Genomic DNA, 18647 nt, shown 5'->3' with positions numbered 1-18647 from the left:
AGTGGGTTTTTTTTAATTTTTTTTTTTATTATTATTATTTATTTTATTTGCCAGCCATAGTATTTGTGCCCACAGACGCTTAATTACTCCGGTGACCTCTTATTGGAATTTTTTTTCTATACCTAATTTTAATTTTTACCGACAAAAATGAATAGGTCGACGGTCAACCACCCAAATACAAGAAACACAATTCAGCCGTCACTGCTGTAGCAATTTTACCCCAATGAGGTCGTCATTGCTGTGACAATTTTTCACCACAATTCGGGCGTCATTGCTGTTACAGTTTTACCACAATCCAGCCGTCATTGCTGTAACTATTTTTACAAGCTTATCTTTTAAAAAGATGGGTGAGCTAGCGCTGTAGCCATCATAAAAAGCACAGAAGCAGATTTCGAAAACATTGATTTAAATTTCTGAATCGATTAAGATTAAGAATTGTGATTTTAGAGTGAGCTTCACATTGGCAATGGCATAGCTTATTGACTGTGCCTTAATCATTATATATCTACTGTAATTTCAATTTCGAGGTGAACATTTTCAAGAACCATTATTAGTACTGTTTTGTAGCAATCGTATATTCTATGGCCTTTCCGGCAAGCTCGAAAGCATATCTGAGGTTGCTTTTCGAGCTTGAAGGAATTTAAGATAAGACAAGCTTCAGTTTTATTATAATATTTTAAAAAATCTTGCATTATAAGACCTAAGCTACTGTTACTTTTTGACATTTACAATCAAATACAAAACTTAATATGAAGATGATAAAACGAAATTCAAATGGTACAGTTTGTCTATAGAAGTACGATATTCACAGAATCCCCTTCTATGGAGTCGAGCATGCGTATTCCAGTGAAAAAGACTAACGTAGTTGCTAGCGCTCGAGAGCGCTAGCAATTACAATTCAACTGTCATTGATGTATAACAATTTTAACGCAATCCAAACGTCATTGCCATAGCAAGTTTACCACAATCCAGCTTTCATTGCCGTAACAATTTTACCACGATCCAGCTGTCATTGTTGTAACAATTTTACCTTATCCAGCTGTCATTGTTGTAACAATTTTACCACGATCCAGCTGTCATTGTTGTAACAATTGTACCTTATCCAGCTGTCATTGTTGTAACGATTTTACCTTATCCAGCTGTCATTGTTGTAACAATTTTACCACGATCCAGCTGTCATTGTTGTAACAATTTTTACCACAATCCATGCAGGCCGCTTTAACAATTTTACCCCTATCCAGTCGTCATTGCTGTAAAAATTTTATTACAATAGGAGGTTGGGGTCTTGACAATGAAGATTCTATGGCATTTTTCTCTTGCTTGTCAAGGTTGTCAAGCCTTGACCCCCACCCCCACCCCCCCCCAAAAAAAACCCCCTTTCCACTGTTTTCCAAATTCATCCGAATTTTGTGTTTTGTACCAGAAGATTGTTGGCATTTCACTCATGCGCAGTTCAGGTGTAACTTTCGGTTAACTATCCAGGACCAACTAGTCCTCGTTTCGCCTTTAAAATGGTGTTTACGGGGAGAGCGCGTGGTCGCGGATTTGGAGCAAAAGGCGGAGGTATCCACGCAACAACCAGAAAGTCGTCGTCTTCGAGTTTTGACAGGTCTCGCTACCGAGATCACGATCGGTCTCTGTCACCGCCGCGCAAGAGACCCACCACTGTAGAAGACCGCCTTGGGACTAAGGTGGTAGACTGAAAGATATTTCCTTTAGTTTAACAATGTTTTCAGTCAAAATGAACAGGTCGTAAGATGGGAAACTCAGTGCTACCTTATAAAGCATCCTTTGTTTAATTATCCCACTAATATGCGCACTTAAAGAAGCTTGAGTAAAAAAAAATCGTTAAAAAATGGGTATCTCAGAAGAAAAATAACAAGTTATGATACCATCATTCACACTGCCTTGCTTCATCAGCTAATTTCTAATTTAAAACGTTAAATTAAAATCTTGCTCCAATTCGTATTTCTTTACACATGACTCTTCTTTAGGATCTCGCCTCCAGTTTTTATCTATTTACATCTACATCAATAAATGTTATCTTTTTCTTGCCTAAATATCTAAAATTGACAATTCCGTGGCTTTTCCCATTAAATCAATTGTACGACAGAGATTTTAGGTTCTGTACTTTCGTTTTCTGCAGATGCAAAGGAGTTGTCGATTTTGAATGTTTACGCTAGAAATCAACAAGTTTGATAATGTTTGTGTAAAAAGAACTACACCGTTATTGATATCTCAAAGAAGAGTAATTTTTTAAAGCAATATGAGCTGTATTTTTTAGAATTTTATTTTGCTGCAAAAACCTGCTGGTATGATAAGTCTGCCTGTAACTTTAAAAAAATTTTGATAAATAATTTGAAAAAATCATTAATTTTTGTCAGGAGAAAGATTTCACTTATGAGGAATATATAACAGATCAATTTTTGGGTATCAGGAGAAAACGTACCCAGGAGAAAACGTACCTAATCTCTAGGGTACGTTTTCTCCAGGAGAAAACGTACCCGGGTACGTTTTCTCCTGGAGAAAACATACCCTATGAAAATCATAATTATACTACTTAATAGTTTTTAATACTTGCATAATAAATAATCAGAAATGTAAGAATTTCATTGATCTATGAATTTAATACTTTATAATTTTAAAGGGGTTGGACATTTTGAATAATTTTCAAATGCTACTTTAATGCATATTTCAATGCATAGATGTATAGAAATATATTCATTTTATGAATGATATCTTTATAATAATTGTAGCAACTTTTATTTTAGTACAAAATAATGATCTGTCATAAAGTGTTATCAGTCTACTTCTTCTAATTATCCATTTATCAGTAGCCTTACCGATTTGAGTTTCTCTATGCGAGATCCCCTGATTTTAATTATAGTGATAATCAATTAAATACCTGAGGAGTTATTATTATGTAATATTATGTATTGCCTCCCCGCGCAGGAGGTAGAAATATTCACTCTCCACACATTATACATGTCAGTGGCGTCGGAAGCAAATTGACTGTTCAATGTTACATCTCGTAGTAGTTTCCACATATATGAATCAAACAAATATTTAAAAGATTTGGACTTGGTTTTATTAAGAAACTTGGTTTTATAGATAATTTTCAAAAAAATGTTTTAAAAAACGCGACATCGACTTCTTGAGATACTCATCATTTAGTTCTCCAAATGAGATTGCAATAAAAACTAATTATTTAACGGTTTCGTTTATGGTGGATTAATTCGACTAATTAAACTGCTCAGGCCACATTCGTGTATGTGTAACAGTATGTTACAAATTATTGTCTTAATAATTTAAGTACGTGACCATGGTGACTATATATGCATCTAAAAACTACAGCAACAAATGATACAAATGTTCATTGTATATTTTATTTTATTTCATTTAAGAATATCTACGAAAACCATTATTTATTATTTCCATAGGGACGTTTTCTCCTGGAGGAAACGTACCTGGGTACGTTTTCTCCTGGAGAAAACGTACCCTATAAATTGGGTACGTTTTCTCCTGGGTACGTTTTCTCCAGCATTCAATCTTTGTACAGGGCAACAATAATTCAATTTTGCTACAATGAAGGAGGCCGAGTTTGGTTTTTTGCGGAAAAACGCTTTATTTTTTAACCATATGTATTTAAACCAACTCTAGTTTATTTGCGAAGTTTTAAGAAAATCGTCCTTCTGGTTCTTTTTAGGGACCATCTCAAAGTAGAGGTACATTTACTATAGGAATATATAGGAAACTATCATTTTCCGCACATCAAAGCAGATTAAAAAAAAATACAATAGCTTTTTTCTCAAATTGTTGTATATGATTAGTAAAATCATTTCCTACCTTAAATGTAAAAAATACTAAATTCTACCATCTTGTTTTTAGTGGGGGTCATCTCAAAATATTAAAATGCACCAAATTTTGCTATATATTTTGAACATTACGAATGAAGATTGGTAAAATGGATTCATTCAAAAAATAAGGAAGATGTCCTTGAGGATAGCATCATTCTGTATATAAAATTTCAACGGCCTACAATTTTTACTTTTTCATATATGTTATTTCTTATAACATACTCCTTTAAAGCTTCATTTTATCATAACGTCAGAAAAGGCATCGCTCCCCTACCCCACAACGGAAAAAATCATTTAAAAAATAAAAATTTCCTTAAAAAATATAAATTTGTTTGTCTGTATTTTATTTATTGTGTTCAATTTTATAAATGATATCGAGAAAATCTCATAAGAAGTATAAATCAACTGTATTATTCTAGATTGCGCAAAAACATGCCCAATGAAAACTAAAGTCAGCCTCATTAAGGCTTCTTAATGGCTTTTCCCACAAAAACAGAGCTAACAGAAATTTTAAAACCATGATATTTTTTGTCATTTGAGTAGAAAATAACATTTTCTTCAAAAAAAAATTAACATGAAAATTGCAGCTCATATTGCTTTAAAGAAATTTAAATCAGCCCATATATCTAATTTAACAATTTATTATCCAACTTCATTCAAAATTATCTCTTTATCAGTGTATAACAATTGGTTTGCATGTTTTTGTAGCTTCCCAGAGAGGACACTTCTCCCCCAACAGAATCCCTGCGAATTACAGTGGGAAATGACATTTACAGCAAAGAACCTGTGGGCAGAGAACCTGTGGGCAGAGAACCTGTGGGCAGTCCTCTGTCGGAGAGACTGGGCCCCCCAGTTCAATCAAACACACAAAACACAGCAGATATATTTGAGCAGGAGAGGATGCTCTATAGTAAAGGGGCAGATGATTCACAGAGAAGGAACGAGAAATGGAGACAAAATTCCCAGGAGAGGAGATATGAGGATTCCCGCGGGAGAAGTGACAGCAGGGGAAGGGATAGAAGGAGGGACGGCAGCAGGGAGAGGCGGGACCACCCCGGGTATAGTAGGGATCGTCATGGAGATAGGAGAGACCACAGACGAGACAGTCGGGATTATTACGACAGGCGAGAAGGAAGCAGGGAACGTCACCGTAGTGACAGTTATTCGAGTCACTATGACAGGAGGGAGGATTCCCGAGATCGAGACTACCGAGATTACTACAGGGGTGATCCAAGTAAAAAATTTGATGAAAGATTTAGTAGTGAGAGAATGGAATCACAGTATGGAGATAGAGGTAGACATGATATTGATAGGTTTGATACTGTGCCCCACACCATTATTGACAGGAGTCTAGAGCGACCTAATTCTCCGGTGAACTACTACCACGGGACCCTGGAATCCCTGACACAGCCCGTGATGAGAAGTCCTCCCAAAGCTGAGCCTACACCACCCACTGCTAAACCTCTCAAATCCATACTCAAGAAGAAAACCAACACTGAGCCGCCACCTGTCGTGCCTCCAGCTGAGGATCCGTATAGAATCCAGATAGATCACAGACTGGGACCACCTCCCAGACAAGATTTCAATTCTGGAAGACCCCCCGCTGAACCTGCAATGGATATAGAGGATGAAGAGAGGTTTCTTTATGGTGAAGCAGAAAAGACAGAAACACCAACATCAAAACCACCGCTCTGGACTCAGCCATTTGCAGCTGGTCTTTATCAGCCCCCGGGCAGTGGGGCTCAGCAAAGCAACACTTTCCCGGTTCTCGGTCAGCAGAGAGCATTTTCTCCTCCTTCAGCTTACATTCAGGAAAAACCTCCTGATGAGCCAGAAAGACAGTACGACTCCTCAGACCTCCTTAGCATTTTTACAAAGCGGCCACAACCTCGGGTCATAGAGGATGATCAGATACCTCTCACTCAACCACCCACTCAACCACCCATGCCACAGACCATACAACCGCTTGCTCAGCAACCAGTGCAACATACCATGCAACAGACTATACAACAGACCATACAACCACCCTCTCAGCAGCCAGCCTCATTTGCAGTGACAATGCAAGAGGAAGTGAAGCAACAAAAGTATGATCCCACGATAGAAAACATCTTAAAGTCAATTGGATTTGATTTTGAAATGTCCAAACGAATGCAAGAAAAAGCCGGGAGTGAAGTGAAGAAGGAGGAGGTTCCTCAGGAGTACGGCATCAACCAGACGGCCTCGTTCCTCGGGGGAGGCCTGTCCACCGAGGACCTCACCTCAAACCTGTTCTCCAAAAAGAAACCAGCACTGGACATTCTGTCATCACAGGAAGGACGGGATTGGAGGTCCGACAGGGGGTCTACAGAAGGCCGTCCCAGCTTTCTGGACCAGATTCTGAGAAGAGATCAGCTCAGTAAAACTAATGCACATATTCCTCTGTCAGAACCTTCCATGCCTCCATCCACCGCACAAGAGTTCCCTTCATCCACCTATGCTGTGCCCTCATTCTCCCAAGGATATACTGCCCCTGCTTATACTGCACCGTATGCTCCCCCTGCTTCGTCTGTTGATCCGTATAGTTACCATCCTGAGTATTCTACAGCCCCATCACAGTATCCCCTAACAGTGAGTGCTTTCTCTGGCCCCAAAAAACAGAGAGAGCCCATTGTAAGGCAGCTGTCTCCAGGGTTACCAAAGGCTCCAGAAATGTCAGCAAGAGAAAACCTGACGACCGTACCACTCGAAGAGAATCTTCCCAAAAGTGTGAAACCTGAGCCATCTAAAAAAAAAAATACAAGACCAAATTTAAGAGAAATTCCGAAATCCTCTGAAACCTTAAGAACCATGCCATCTGAAAATCCTTCTTTTTCCAGTCGAACTGTTTTGCCTCCCAAAAGTGAAAGTTCACAATATCAGAAACAGGGAGGGAAGAGACCAGTTGAGCGAGAGTCAGCACAGTCCTTGATACAGTCCAGGAAGCAGGCGGAGAAACTGCAGCGCGACAAAGAGGAAAGACAGAAACGAATCCTGGCGCTCGAAGAGGAACTGACAAAACTCCGAAGGCAGCAAAACGAGATCATGAGAAAGAAGCGCCGACAGAAGGATGGTCACAAGGATCCTATTCTTCTACAAAACAGCAAGTTACAGGAGGAAATAGCAATGCAGATATCAAAGCTGAGGAAAATCGGTGAGGGCAAAAGTGTGGAGGAGCTTCAACCTCAGCAGAAGAAAAGCAAGACTGACAAGGAAGAACAGAAGGTGGTGGTGAGTGAAGAGATACTGGCCGTAAGTGAACCTAAGTCAAGTCCTGAGGGTCAAACCATTAAAGAGGAAGTAACTGTCAAAGAGGAAGTTCCTGTCAAGGAGGAAGTTAAATCAGAGTCTGAGGCACAGCAAGAGGAAAAACCAAAACAGGTGATTGTAGCAGATAGTCAGTGAGTTGTCAACTCTGATACCATTGTAGATATTTATGTGATAGCTCTAATTTAAAGATAAGTGTTTATCCAGCAGTTTAACTGTAAAGCTAAAGTTGTTGATGTGTTTAAACTTAAATGAACATTAATTTGGTTTTAGCAGTAAATGAAATACATAAGTTTCAACAATAGCAGTGATACAAATTATATATAGTCTGTGGGTGTTTAACTTTCCAATTGTACATTACAGTTGTCTTTCCAAGTGAAGGGCGGTGTGAAGACCAGGTATGAGTTCTTTGACCCGGGCAAACACTGGTGCAAGCTCTGTAACACGGTGTACGACACGGCCATGCAGTTCCTGGAGCACACGCACTTTCGTCACAACAAGAAGGTAGAGACAGGAACCAGTCCTGTTAAACTGGTTCTGTACAGCTCTTTGTTAGGATTAGCGCTTGTTGTTGTTTGATAGGAACTTTGTTATTTGTATGCTTTGATATATCTGTAGATCTCACTGTTTTCATTGAATAAAGAGGGCACCACAAGACTGCCTATCTTCTGACCCTGTTAAATTGTTTGAATCTTATTTTATAAAAACAATTTTTCATCTATCAACAAAGTTGGAGATCTTTCTTTGTTGAATGACATTTCAATATTAAGAGCAAACATCTTCACGCGGTGAACTTGCCAGTCTTACTTAAACACAGTTTGCGAAACCTCCCCATTTGAATTTTTACAGTGGAAAAACACAGATAATTATGATCGGCCTTGGATTCCTGACCAGATGAAAAACCCGACCCCTAAAAAGAAAGCGCAGAAAACAGAAGTGGTTTCCCTGAAGGGTATATATTTAAAGCATAATCGGAGATTGCTGACGGGCCATGCACATACAGTGGTTCATTTTATGAAAGATTTGAATAATAGTTACTCCTTGTCTACTTTGATTGATGTTTTTCCACACTAGGTCCAGAGTTCCTGTTTCCTATTAATGGATTTTTCTGCGTTTTGTGTCGTGAATTTTCTGGAGATGTTCAGTGTGCAGAATTTCATTTGAAAACAGATATTCATCACTCAAACTACCAGGTAAGACCTTTACTTGAACTATCAGGTAAGACCTTTACTTGAACTACCAGGTAAAATCTCTACATGACCTACCAGGTAAGACCTTTACTTTACCCTATTAGATAAATCCTTTACTTGACCTATTAAGGAAGCCCTGTACTAGATCTATTACTTGAACTCTTTGTTATGATCCTTTACTTGAACTATTAGGGATGATCCTTTACTTTAACTATTAGGGATGATCCTTTTTTTTTTGATAAGTTGGATGTAAGATAAGCATTCTTGATTAAGTTTTTTGTATATCCCAATTTGAAAACGTAGTCTTGAAATCACTTCCTTTGAAGTCGATAATGCTAACACGAGCCACCATTGTTCCTTGTAGAAATTTCTCCAGGACAGTCCCTTCTATGAACAGAGGAGGCAGCTAGACAGGGCTAAAGGCTTGGCAGAGAAGCAAGAAAAAACCCTGAAAGACAAAGAATCCAAGCCACTATTTGGTAAAAACATATCCTTGGTCAGAGAGAGACAGATAGCAAAACCTGTTGAGAGGAATGTAAACATTAAGCAATCCGAGAAAGAAGTGGAAGAGTTGTCGGATATTCAAGGCAGCACTCAGTCAAATGCCGCAAAATTAGCCAAAATGAAATTATCCTTGAAGCAGCCAACTGTCACAAATCCTGCGCCAAAGCCTGAAGTTGAGGAACCCCCAGCACTGCAGACTCAGAGCTCTGCGGAAGAGGCAGAGAAAACAGCAGATGGAGAGAAGAAAGAAGATGGAAAAAAAGGAATAGAAATTAGAATTGCTAATAAGATTGGAATCATTGGGAAAGTTCCAGCAAAAAAGAATGCACTTCTTCCTCCTTGGACCCCGGTCTCTAGACAAGAGCCGCTGAAATCCATTGCTGGATTAGAGGCGGAAAAAAATAAGTCTGCTAACGAGAAGAAACAGGTGACAGCTCAAGACATCCTGAAGGCAGTGCAGGAGAAGAGAGAGCAGGAACGAAAAGAAATGGAGGAAAAGGCCAAACAAGCAGCTCTACTGAATGTGATGGAGATTCCAGTTCCTCAGGAAAAACCGAACAAGAAGGAAGACATCCCAATCCTTGAGGAAACACCCAGCAAAAAGGAGGATATCTTTGTCTCAGAAGAAACACCCAGCAAGGAGACGAGGCCAGAAGCCCCAGAAAAAACTGGCAACAGAGACACAGTGATGGCCGACCTCAGTGCTATACCTGTACCTAGCCGTCTAAACCCAGAGGTAAAGGATGACACAAATGTGAAAAATAACAGTACCATAGGGAGTCCTAATACACAGAAAGCTGAGGGAAATTCAGTAGCTAGTGATAATGGAAATGTGAAGTATGGCAGTAATCAAGTGACAATAGAGAGCATAGATGAGATGTCTCTAGAGAATATTGTGATGCCAGAATCAGTGACTATGACTCCAGCTGAAAGCAGAATTAACAATTCACCATCAGTTACTGTAACACTAACCAAAGAAAAGAAAGATCGTCTATTTCAGAATGAGAACCAATCAGATCTCTCCAAATCGGATTCATTATCATCCGCTGCTGCAGATACCACTAAAAATTACACGTCATTCAATAAAGACGTTTCAATTGATCATTCAGGAGAAAAGGCTGATCAACCCTCGGTGAATAGCGGCAGCATCAGGGTCAGCCAATCCATTAATATATCGGTAAACATTGAAAACAGCCAAGACTCAAACCAAGAACCATTGACTGGTGACTCGGAAAATCCAGATGTAGATGATGATAAGACTATCAGTGATGGAGATGACACAATAGACCTCGATTCTGGTGATGAAAACACGAAGGACGGTGAGAAGTTCAGTTCGGTCCAGCAGCATCAATGTCGTCCAATAGAGGATGTGATCGATGTCAGCATGGGGAGCCTCGGGGATGTGGTGGAGGTGGCAGTGGGGGGAGGGGGAGTCGGGGAGCTTGAGGGGGACATGGACTGTAGTGTGGAGGGGCTGTACGGGGTGATCGGGGGGGAGTCGGAGAACCTGGACGACGTCTTGTCTGTGGGGCCAGGACGCAGGGGGGCGGGGTGCTTCTCAGATCTACGACCCATGGACATCGGGGACATGACGACAGGGATGGATGACCCAGATGTGGGGGATATTGTCAGTGAACTGATGCACAGTAACGGCATGGATAGTGGTAAGTGGTAATGGGGGGCAGAATTAATGTCTGAAAGATAAATCACCATTGGTCCTACCAATACTTGTAAAATTAGATATTAAATGTAAACATTCAGGTATTGTGAACAGCCAAGTATTGTATTGATGTAAGTGATCAATGTTACAGGACATCTATGAATATTTCTTGTTTACTTTACTCATGTCAACATGTCAAGATAACACACATTGGTTTTAGAGAAAACCTCTTTCTTTTTTTCGAGATGCTCTATGGATGTTGGGTAAACAGTTACTACACCTTACAAGAGGCTGTTTGTCTTTTTTCAGTTTTGTTCTCTATGTTTTAGTTTATGTTCTTTTGTGTAGGAATCTGTTCAAGCGCCTATTCAGTAAACTTTATGTTGTTGTGTTGCTAGGTAACAAGCAGTGAGCACTGGTATGTAGCTTTCATCAGAATTCACGTTGTATCTACTTACATGCATGCTCTGTACCTATTGTTGATCTGTGTTGGGTTGTGTTCAGTTGGAATCAAATGGATTGTAGTACCTTTAGTGACCTCTTTTGTTTTGTTGGTACAAGTTTGTTAAACTCACTTATTTTTTTGTACACATATATTTTCACTGCCTTAAATTTTGTCACAAAATGATTACTTTTGTCATATTACACTAAACTGAGACTGCTAAACCTAACCGCAATCTTCATAGTAGTAAGTCAATATAATGATCAGCACTCATTGGTTTGATGAACAACAGAATGTGATGGATGAGGAGTTGTATATTTATTACCTGGACATTTCCCTTTCAGATCCAGAAAGTGAGGGAGGACTCAGTGGACCAATGGGCAGTGACTTTGAGGTCGTTGATGAATGCGAGGAGGAGACATGAAAGTGTGTGTCAGCCCCGTGGAAGTGAAAGGAGTATGAAGGGGACCTGAAGGTGTAGGCGGGCCCTTCATAGGTGGATGGAGTATGAAGGGGCACCTGGGTACGAGGTGTTCTGAAGTTGATGCTCATGATGTAAGATAACCTGAGGCAGACGTTGAAGTGTTCCTATGAAAAGATTGAAGTCTGGTTTCTATTAACAGTCTATATACTCTGATTATGAATAGTGTAACTATTCTCCAGTCAGTGCCCGCCCGCCATTGTTACATTTTTAAATCATTATTCTGATTATCATCACAGACATTTTTATCATGTACATTGTTCGCATGTTAGACATGAAATCCTTGTTTTGTCTTGTTTTGTATTAAAAGATTGAATCATGTTAATTTGACCTTGTGTCAGTTGTCTTTACAAGAGATTGATAGATATAATTAGGGATGATTAACTTTCAGTCTTCTATAGGGAAGATGCAACACCATAAGCAGTAAAAGTTGGTTTCCTAGTGAAAACTGTATGACAGAAAACTCATGTTTGGACAGTGATGCAACACTTATGTGTTGGTTTTATTATGCCCCCCTTCGAAGAAGGGAGGGCATATTGCTTTGCTGCTGTCGGTCGGTCGGTCCACCAACAGTTTCAGTTCATTTTCTTAGCAGAGGATGAACATATTGAAATGAAATTTGGTATACAGGTTTATTATGATACTATCTAGGTCAGAGTTATGGCCCTTGGACGTAGAAAAATTCCAGTTATTTGCAGTTTCCGCTCATTTTCTTCACAGAGGTTGAACATATTGAAATGAATTTTGGTATACAGGTTTATCATGATAATATCCAGGTCAAGTTCGATATTGTGTACGATCGAGCCATTTTCGACAGTTATGGCCCTTGGACTTAGAAAAATTCCAGTTATTTGCAGTTCTCCGCTCATTTTCTTCGCAGAGGATGAACATATTGAAATGAAATTTGGTATACAGGTTTATCATGATAATATCTAGATCAAGTTTGATATTCGGTACGATCAAGCCATTTTTGACAGTTATGCCCCTTGGACGTAAAAAAATTCCAAATATTAACAGTTTACATTAATTTTCTTTGTGAATGTTTCCCAGGGAGGGGGGCATAAGTGTTTCACAAACATCTCTTGTTTTATTAAAGCAATAAATGCATAAAATAAGTAAAGACATCTCTTGTTTTATTAAAGCAATAAATGCATAAAATAAGTAAATACGCGTGAGGGGGTTATGTAATTTTTTTTAATGCTAGCTACCTTCATTGCCAGAATAAAGCACCAAAGAGACCATTACATCTATCTTTAAATCATTTAATCAATTTTTCTTAGAAAGTTATTAAAAGTATGTAACATATTCTCGACAAGAGCAAACGGCCAATTTTCCATCAAAGTTTCGACCAATCGATAAACTGGTTAGAACTGAATCGGGGTAGATTTCAGCCTTGTCAGATTCCATATACTGTGGTTTCATTAATTTTCGTGGGTATCAATTTTCGTGGATTTTCTGAAAACCACAGTTTCAAGATACGTAATTCCGTGGCCAGTGATCCTATCAATACAAAATGTTGGTTGAAATTGAACTTCGATGAACATTTAATTTCGTGGATCAACTTAACAACGAAATCCACGAAAATTGGTATTCAACGAATATTGATGAAACCACAGTAGCTATGAATCACAATCAGTTTTCTTAAGAAATTAAGGAGAAATATTCGGTAAATATAAAATGATGAAGAAACCTGATTAATCTTAAGATATTGGAGGGAAGATTCTCCATCACAGTATTACAGAGAAGGTTTGCGGGTGTAACAGTCATTTCATTTGCAGTGAAGATTGGAGGCTGGGTATGGAGCATAGAACAGTTTTATGACAGAACACATAACCCACACAGCGACACTCCCACATTACACAGCAATGTTACACATAAGGAATGGCAGAGAACACGCTTACCCAGCCGCAATAATGTAACCCTCTACGATTTTTTTTTATCTGACCCCCCTCCCCCCCCCCCCGAAAAACAACCCACTGAGCCATTTCGGTCACAATAGCTACATGGGACTTTGGCCACGAATTTACGGACTTGTATTGTTTTTCTAAAAACGTTCAATTGTTAGAATACAAAATGATGTTTAAATGTTTCATGGGTAATCTCTACACATTTTTGTTGATTGAAATCGGTTTGTTATCCACTCGACCTTATTTAAACTATGACAAATATATGGAGCACAGACCCATTCTATAAAAGGACTTTGACGTTATAAAAAATGACACTGTATATTTGGGTGTTTTGATATGCAAGTTTAAATCAACATATTCCAAGTATTGAACAGGTTTAGAGGTTATAAATCGATGTTATGTTAAATACACATTGTTTTAGCAGGCTTTTAAAAAAATCATCAGATGTGTTGCAAATCGTCAGATTTGTTGCTATTTTAATTTCTCAGTATCTTATCCGTCCTTATAAAGACACTTTACCCGCCTTAGCCTGTTAGCCACCCATCATCTTTCTGCAAACGTTTTGTCTTTAACAACAACAAACTTATAAGTTCGAAAGGGCCAAAATTCTCAAAAAAATTAACGAAATCGGAATATCTTGGTAATACGTACGTGTACAAATAGTACTCTAAATACCTTCACAGTTCCGCAAAATTCTGAGCAACGGTTTTAAAGAAGTTGCGCGACTGACACATTATTTGGTCTAACCCCCACCCCCCCCCCACCCCCTTTCGCAACTTGTTGTTATAATCTGTTAATGTACTGCGTGAATGTTGATTTTAAAATTAAACAAACAGTGTTTGCAATGCATTTAATATTGAATTTTAGTTAAAATAAATAAGCCAAGTGAATGTAATATGAGCTGGCAAGCATATTAAAAAATTACAACAGTATAGTCAGATCACGTGATCAATAGAAAAACAATGGCAACATTTAACAATAAATATATCTTCAATACTGTACATGTATAAGTAAAGAATGATAAATATGTAATTGCTGATTAAGTAAAAAGTACAAATAAAGGCTAATTGTTAAAAATTTGCGTCCAACTCAATCCATATCGAAGTCGGAGAACAACAGATAGTCCTGTAATGCTGTTGGCAGTTTGAGAAGCTTGATTTTGTCTTGTATATTCCCGCCGCTTCCAAACGTTTTCCTGACGTGTTTGCGGCAGTGTTCCATTAGAGATCCGGGGGAGCCCGCTATTTCGCGCACTTTACTTTTCATCACGTCTTCTATGGTGGTCATTTTCTCGAGGACCGGCAGGTGCTTCCTCAAGATGTTGACCGCTTCCTCGCAGTAGGCACTGACTATCCACCGCAGGACCAGCTCCTTCCGTTTGTGCACCGAGTGTTCCACTGGGTTGCACGGGCCACAGTAATTACTCAAGGATGACTGTGTGTCAAAATTGCAGTTGGCCCTTAAGAGTAACTTGACGGATTCTATGCTGAAGCCGTCCACAGCGAACCATAGAGGAAGCGTGCCCGCATCGTCCCCAACGTTTGGATCCGCGCCTCGCTCAAGCAGCAGGGCCACGAGTTGTGGACTGTTGTAAAACACTGCTTCATTTAGCGCTGTCATCCCGTGTAGACCGCGGACGTTGGTGTCCGCGCCGGCGTCCAGGAAGAACTTGACGGCCTGTATCTGTTTGTAATTCACCGCCGATATCAGAGGGGTCAGGCCGTCCTGGTTCTGAATGTCGACACTGAAACCTGCTCTGATGATTTCTTGACAGCACGGGACACTGCCACCTGTGGCTGCAAAGTGTAGTAACGAATTGCCGTTATTTGGTCGTTTAGTTAGGTCTGCTCCTTTCTGGATTAAGAATTTCACCACTTCCGTTTGACCTTTAACGGCAGCGTTGTATATTGGCGTACAGGCCAAAGTATCTTGAGCGTCAATATTAGCGCCGAATTTGAGAAGAGATTCGCAGCACTTCAGGCTTCCCCTTTCTGATGCCCAGTGTAGTGCCGTCCGTTTGTTGTATGCCGCCATGTTCACGTTACATCGCCGTTCGTTCAGGAAATTTACGATGTGTTCGTGCCCGTAAAGGGCCGCCATCATGACGGGGGTGAAGCGGCGGATGTCCTGGGCGTCGATTTCCGCGCGCGCATCAAGCAGCAGACGGCAACATTCCAAATCGCCATGTTGTGCAGCAAAGTGCAGCGCTGTTGCAGCACTGTGACTCATGCGATTGACGTCACACCCATAGGACAGCAACAGTCTCATGACGTCGACGTAGCCCATTTCTGCGGCACAGACTAGAGGCGTGTTCCCAAATGTGTCTTCTTCTTCAAGGTCAGCTTTTGCTTCAAGAAGCAGGCGACATATTTCTATATGACCGTTTTCTGTGGCGCAATGAAGCGCCGTTCTGTCGTGGTAACCACGGCGACGTACAGAAGCGTTTTTATCCAGGAGAAATCGAACTATTCCAAGATGGCCGTTTGCAGCTGCTACGATCAACGGTGTGTCCATACGAGAATTCTTCGCGTTGATATTAGCTCCTGCAGCTAGTAAAATATGACAACATTCTATGTATCCCTCGCTACACGCATAGTGCAAGGGTGTGTTCCCCATTGGTCCCGCCAAATTGACGTCACCGTCCCAACGTAACAGCATGTCCACCACTGAGGCGTGACCGCCGCGTGTGGAGAGGGTGAGCAGTGTGAACTCCTCGTCATTATGGATGTCGGGAGAGAGTCGGCTGCTCTCCAGAATCAGCGCCGCACAGTTAGTCCGCCCGCTCCCACAAGCAAAGAACAGACAACTCTTGAGTTGTTCCTTTGGAGGATCGCACGTCTGTAGAATGTCCTTGACCCTTTGTTCGTCTCCGGCCACCACGGCTTCCTGGAGACTGTAAGAGAATGAAGTAAAATTATTTACATTCCGTAAAACATCAAAGTGTGATCTAGTTTACCAGAATTTTTCTTAATTTTTCATTGATTCCCTCGCGCCAACATCCGAAAGATTTTATAAAAGTTGTTGAACTTGAGTGTTTATCAATCGTTTTAAAGTAATTAGTTTACTTTTCTAGTTTATCAGTTTTATTACAATCTAGTTTGGATGTAGTTTTCGTTTGCCAAAAAAAAATTACGTGGGGTGTTACATGTATAATACGACGACTTTTAGATATTTGAAGTACAAAGAAATCTTCAGAGCGCCTAAAAAATGTTGACGAATGTGTAGGGGTTCAAGTGAAAGAATGGGAATAAATTACAGGTATGCCCACGTACTAATTAAATCTGAAACTAATCATCAAATGTCAAGAACCACTATAATGTACCTCAACACTATTGAGGTCAACGTGTTTTCCATCGCAAGGAATAGATATGGAATGGTCTCGATCCTGCATAGAGAGAAATAGCCCAACTCTCCCGAATTAAAGACATACAATGTACTAAAAGTCGGTTTAATTTGGATTTGTTAAAAATATGATACTCGATTTTACTGAATTCAATATTACTATAGAGTGTAAACTTGAACAGTGTTGAATCTATCCCGTGAATCTGCAGACTTAGACAGCGATAAAAATTTCTTCATCAGGAGCTCTTGAATCTTACATAGCTAGTTTTTATCGTCATGACTGAATCCGTTGTGTTCGCAAATATTTTACTGACAGAAAAAAAATCAAAAGACACACTGCAATGCGTGCCAATTTTTGTAAGTCTCTCTCTCTCTCTCTCTCTCTCTCTCTCTCTCTCTCTCTCTCTCTCTTACCTTAGTTCTGTAAAGTAGGTTAAAAGTGTTCGTGATGAAAAATATTTCAATAATATATATACGTACCATCTTAATGGTAATCGAACGTTTCATCCATTGTAGCCAGAGAAGTGAATGGGTACTGTATGTACATCGTTTCAAATGTAGGTCATCTTATGATCTTATATCTTATCACATAAAGCCATTTACAATCCAAATTTTGTTATTTATATAGGCTGCTTAAACAGTTTAAACCAATTATCAAGTAATATATATTCACTTACCAGTGACACGGTTGATCTTTCGCAGACGAAAACATAATACACATAAAACTTTTTTTTCTGTCTGGACTGGTCCTATTGATGGACTTGTTCAGGAATAAGTAACGGAGAAATTCAGACTGAGTCAAGTTAGAGTAGGAGAATGTGAGGGGGGAATGAACTCTGCTTACCTCGACATTAAGAGTCTTCTTTGTTCTGTTTTCTCTGACTTACATCTTGATGCAAACGATAATGTTTATCGCCTCAGTTTGTGTACATAATTTAATAGTAACTTCCGGTTTCCGAAAACCAACATTAGAGGAGTTCCGAAATGGCGGGAAATATGAGAGGAAAAAATCTGTGTTACCAAGTAAAATCAATTTTCATTTCATTATAATCATGTATATATTTAATTTAAGCTTAAAATAGGTAAAGGACAATGGATATCTGTGTCTTTCTTGAAACCACTAGCAGAGACAAAAATATTTATGTCTCTGACCACTGGTTATTAAATTATTAAATTGAAAATTTATTGAAAAGTCATTTTGGAGACAAATACTGTAAACAACCACAGAAAAAAGCCTGACAACGAACAATAGGCCTATATGTAAAGTTACACGTATTGTTATTATTATTATCGAGAAATTAAATAAAAAAATCGCCTTCGCTCGTGAACTCTTCACCCTAGTCTGAGTATATGGGAATTAATTCTTATTGTATTTTCTTATTAATTCAAGTACACCTGTCCCAGATTAAACGAACATTTTTTTTTAAATAATATGTCACTGACACATACATAAAAAAGACGACATACAGCGATCCCAATTCTTTTTTATGAAACCAAGTTCTCATTTGTCACGTGTATATATGTTTTAAAGAAAGTGAGCGCACAAGATTGTAAGTTTGCAGGATTCCTCGACACGAATCAATTGGGATTAAAATGTCTATAACCTCGAAAGGCTATGTACAGGTTTCAACAAAAATATATTATGTTGAGAGTCGAAGTATATGGCTATTCCGGTTATTAAAAAACTCACAAGCTTTCCAAAAATGGCAATGAGAGGTAAACCGATAACTAGTTGGAAATGTTAATGCAAACATATTTTAATGAAGTTATATTGTGTATATCCTAAAAAACTAGTAAAAAGAAAAGAAAATAGTGTTCATACAACAGATCTAGAAATCAATAACAACAAATTAAAATATACCAGTATATTATAATTCAACATCATGTTATAATAACAAACATTGAAAACAAAAAAGTTTATTTTTTTTTAAAAGACCACCAGTTGGATTTGAGCCCAAAACACTAAATGTTTGTATTCACTA

At 39.1% G+C, this 18647-nt stretch overlaps 2 protein-coding genes across 5 annotated transcripts; one reads left to right on the top strand and one right to left on the bottom strand.

The window, feature by feature from the left end:
* Nucleotides 1-1431: 1431 nt before the first annotated feature.
* Nucleotides 1432-11746, top strand: LOC105324256 (microtubule-associated protein futsch). 4 transcript variants are annotated; one of them, XM_034470630.2, is made up of 9 exons: nt 1432-1691; nt 4566-7253; nt 7503-7643; nt 7989-8091; nt 8214-8332; nt 8694-10497; nt 10739-10756; nt 10892-10911; nt 11280-11746. In XM_034470630.2, exons 1-8 carry the CDS (start codon nt 1512-1514, stop codon nt 10903-10905), a joined length of 5067 nt encoding a protein of 1688 aa, XP_034326521.2. In that variant the 5' UTR covers nt 1432-1511; the 3' UTR covers nt 10906-10911; nt 11280-11746. The 4 variants fall into 4 exon arrangements, with proteins under 4 accessions (XP_034326521.2, XP_034326522.2, XP_034326519.2 ...); XM_034470631.2 differs by lacking the exon at nt 10739-10756; XM_034470628.2 differs by lacking the exon at nt 10892-10911.
* Nucleotides 11747-14158: 2412 nt separating this feature from the next.
* LOC105337709 (ankyrin-1) lies at nt 14159-17648 on the bottom strand. Its single transcript, XM_011442571.4, has 2 exons — nt 17510-17648; nt 14159-16216 (listed from the first exon to the last, which is right to left on the bottom strand). Exons 1-2 carry the CDS (start codon nt 17515-17517, stop codon nt 14413-14415), a joined length of 1812 nt encoding a protein of 603 aa, XP_011440873.3. The 5' UTR covers nt 17518-17648; the 3' UTR covers nt 14159-14412.
* Between the last annotated feature and the right edge of the window lie 999 nt (nt 17649-18647).

This window comes from Magallana gigas, chromosome 6 (assembly GCF_963853765.1).
Source record: "Magallana gigas chromosome 6, xbMagGiga1.1, whole genome shotgun sequence".
In the NCBI taxonomy this organism is placed as follows: Eukaryota; Metazoa; Mollusca; class Bivalvia; order Ostreida; family Ostreidae; genus Magallana; species Magallana gigas.
The sequence above is the reverse complement of the archived record's forward strand: the minus strand, read 5'-3'. Positions and strand labels throughout refer to the sequence as shown.

Bases quoted from the DNA above. Each gene is read 5' to 3' on its own strand.
- LOC105324256 (XM_034470628.2), top strand. From the start codon at position 1,512: ATGGTGTTTACGGGGAGAGCGCGTGGTCGCGGATTTGGAGCAAAAGGC. The intron at 7,644-7,988 runs GTAGAGACAGGA...GAATTTTTACAG, and splicing joins ACTTTCGTCACAACAAGAAG to TGGAAAAACACAGATAATTA. The intron at 8,092-8,213 runs GTATATATTTAA...TTTCCACACTAG, and splicing joins AGAAGTGGTTTCCCTGAAGG to GTCCAGAGTTCCTGTTTCCT.